General features: G+C 45.9%; 1 protein-coding gene across 1 annotated transcript; it reads left to right on the plus strand.

The window, feature by feature from the left end:
• Nucleotides 1-53: 53 nt before the first annotated feature.
• On the plus strand, nucleotides 54-2,957 carry LOC111644464 (titin-like; the record flags this gene model as incomplete). The annotated part of the gene is made up of 2 exons (XM_023393392.2): nucleotides 54-2,290; nucleotides 2,823-2,957. Coding segments are annotated over exons 1-2 (2,356 nt in total), but the record flags the coding sequence as incomplete, so codon positions are not given.
• Nucleotides 2,958-2,988: the final 31 nt, after the last annotated feature.

The following is a 2,988-nucleotide window of genomic DNA, read 5'->3' on the forward strand; positions in this document are numbered from 1 at the left end:
GGGGTTAAGCTTTTATACTCGGCTCAGTCTACAGCGCAGCTGCCCATCACAGAAAGGCACTCTGAGCCTATGCCAGCTTTAGATGCAGCTACCAAACCCCTCACCGAGAAAGAGCAGTCTAAACCAGTGGTAGCACCAGTGAGCGAAACTAGAGTGACGTTATCAAAAGAGCAGAAATTTGAAATTCACAGACTGGAGCAGGAGAGCATCAGTCCATGCAAAGACATCATATATAAATCAGCTATTGCTGCTGAAGAGAAATATGAATTCCAGGCTGAACAGGCAAGGCAGGTGCCAGGTATAGCATCTTCTGTGAATCTGCAGCCTCAGCGAGAGGGAGAAAGACTCCTGAACCTGCAGGTAATCAGTGATCAGGATGTTTTACAGTCTGAGGGAAGGTTCAGTTGTGAAAAACCCTGTAGAGAGCAGGCAGAGGCAAGGAAAAGTCCAACTGTGTTGCATTCAGTGACTCAAGAAGAGCAGAGAACTGTGATTTGTGAGGCAACTTCAGAGTTTGCAGCAAAGACTGACGCCATATCAGCTCAGGCAAAGAAAGAGGCACCACCGACAAAATACCTTCAGTCAGTTCATTCTTTATCAGTTCTACCAAAGGAAGGCTTACTTACCATCATTACACCCAACAAGCAGGTGGCGATGCAGAAACAGGAGAAGGCTAGAAGACATGCAGCTACCTCAGAAGAGAGAAGAGAGATCACAGCAGATTATCACAAAGATCTTGATTTGACGGTGACTGGGGTTCAGTCGCAGCTTCAAACAGAGCCCAGACTAGCAAACATCCTCATGGTCTCCTCCCAGCCCATGCAGATTCCAAAGGAGACTCCTTTTACTGCTGACATGAAGCAGCAGCGAGCACTAGTCCAAAAAGAGGATAATTGGAATATCATGCACTCTTTGAACGTCATAGACACTCAGCCTCTTGAGGAAGGTCACACCATTAGTCTTGAAACTGATGAGAAATTCAGGCCCGAGATGAAAGTTGAGCCCAAGATCCCCAAAAGGCCCGTGTTCATAGAGGAGAAGGCTGTTGCTACTGAAAGCTGTACTATCTTAGAAGCAGCTGAGCAGGACTTTGCGGTCCAGATCCAAGAGGGCCAGTCACTCCGACAGTCAGTGCTGCTCGAGGAGAAGCAAGTCATTATTGAAGAACATTCTAGTGAGATACATAAATCTACGGGCTCCTCTGTCAGCGTTGTGATGCAGCCCAAAGGAGTTCTGTTTGTCCATGAGTCTCAGGACACTGAAAGTCTACCTAAGGAACTCAACTTTATCATTCAGATTCCCAAATCCTCTAGTCTGAATATACGGCGCCAGCTCAGAGATGCTCTTCAGTCTGCTGTGGCCAGCGACCAGTCAGTGCTGCTGGCTGATGTTGTAGGAAGGTTAGAGGCTGTGGAGGTACAGGAAGTGAAGGTTCAGAGAGAGCCCAAACAGGTCACGAATACTTATCTTATCACAGCACCAGGTGCTCCCATAGAGATCACACTGTCTTTTGAGGGTGAATACCCTCAGACAGCTGACCTCAGGTCTGAACTCCAGGTAGCCCTGCATGCTATGGTTTTCCAGGAGCAGCAAAGTCTTACATCAGAGCAATCAGGCACCATGCAGATTGAAAAGCCTCAGAGAGCGCTAGTCAGGTCAGCACCCTCTAAAGAGGTGTTGTCATCTGTGGTGGACACTGTGATTGTGGCAGAGAGTGCAGTTGGTTTTCCTCCTGCCATGTCTCAGTCTGCAGCCATCAAAACTGAGGACAGGGCGTCCTTCGAAAGTGCAACAGTTCAGAGTCAGTCTGAGATCCGACAGTCTGAGCAGGTAAGCAGGAAGAAAGTAAAGGTACAGAGGGATGTCTCCGCTGCTGAAGCAACTGCCACTGTCCCTGTGGGCCAGGTTCCTGTTGAACAATGCATGGACATTTTTGTCCAAAGAGAAACAAGAGAGGAGTATCTCTCAGAGGCAATCATGATCAGTGAGTCCTCAGACAGTCTGGTAGATTATCCTGTCGTCGTTAACTCTCTGGAAGAAGTTTACACTGAGGAAAACAGCAAGGCCATTTTTACTGCCACCATCAAGTATGTCACCAAAGTAAACTGGTTTTTCAATGGGCAATTGGTGAAATCTGGCAAAGAGTTCAAGTGTTCTAAAGACCACAACACATACACACTAGTTGTCAACAAAGTTGTCAAGGAGAGGCATCAAGGAGAATATGTCTGTGAGGCTGAGAATGAAGTCGGCAAGACGACAACATCTTCAAGACTCACTGTGGTCTCAAGAGGTTTGATGATGGACAATTCTTTGATATCATCATCAACTAACTTCACACATTGGTAAACTTCACATTCTGTTGTCTGCAAACCTCAACCATTACTCAAGTTGAATATTGGGTATTTTTCAAGCAAAACAAAATGTGTAGGTTTGAGGTTTTCACCCAAAAGCAGTAAAATCCTCACAGCTCATCCATTCCTCCACAAACACATTACCCTCATATCTACTCCTGTTTTCTTCCAAGGAATCACCTTTGACTCCATCTCCTTAAACATCCTTCATTCCTCACTCCTGGTCCATTATTTTGTGCATGCTTTCTCTACTTTTCTTATCACAGAACTCCTGTTCATCTCCTCTTCAACATAAACCTAATACCATCTTCCTCCTCCACAGTCACAACAGGATAACTCTGTGTTTGTCACTTTCCATCCCAGGCTCACTACATCACCACCGCCAGTAGAAACATTCCTTTTTGTTTCCATTTCGACTTCTTCTGTTTATTTACTTCGTCTTTTTATCTCTCTTTCCCTCCAAAAACACAGTGAAACCTGTGTTCAGGCACAGAATTGTCCCTATGGAGATCAACATTGGCAACAGTGCCAAGTTTGAATGTGAAACCGAGGACGCTCCGAATGTGAGCTTCAAGTGGTACAAAGATGGGCAGTCCATCAAAGAGGGTGATAAGTACAGGATTATCAGTCGCTTCAG

This window comes from Seriola lalandi, unplaced genomic scaffold (assembly GCF_002814215.2).
Source record: "Seriola lalandi dorsalis isolate HSWRI2012SDOR001 ecotype SW California unplaced genomic scaffold, Sedor1 jcf7180001963310, whole genome shotgun sequence".
Classification (NCBI taxonomy): Eukaryota; Metazoa; Chordata; class Actinopteri; order Carangiformes; family Carangidae; genus Seriola; species Seriola lalandi.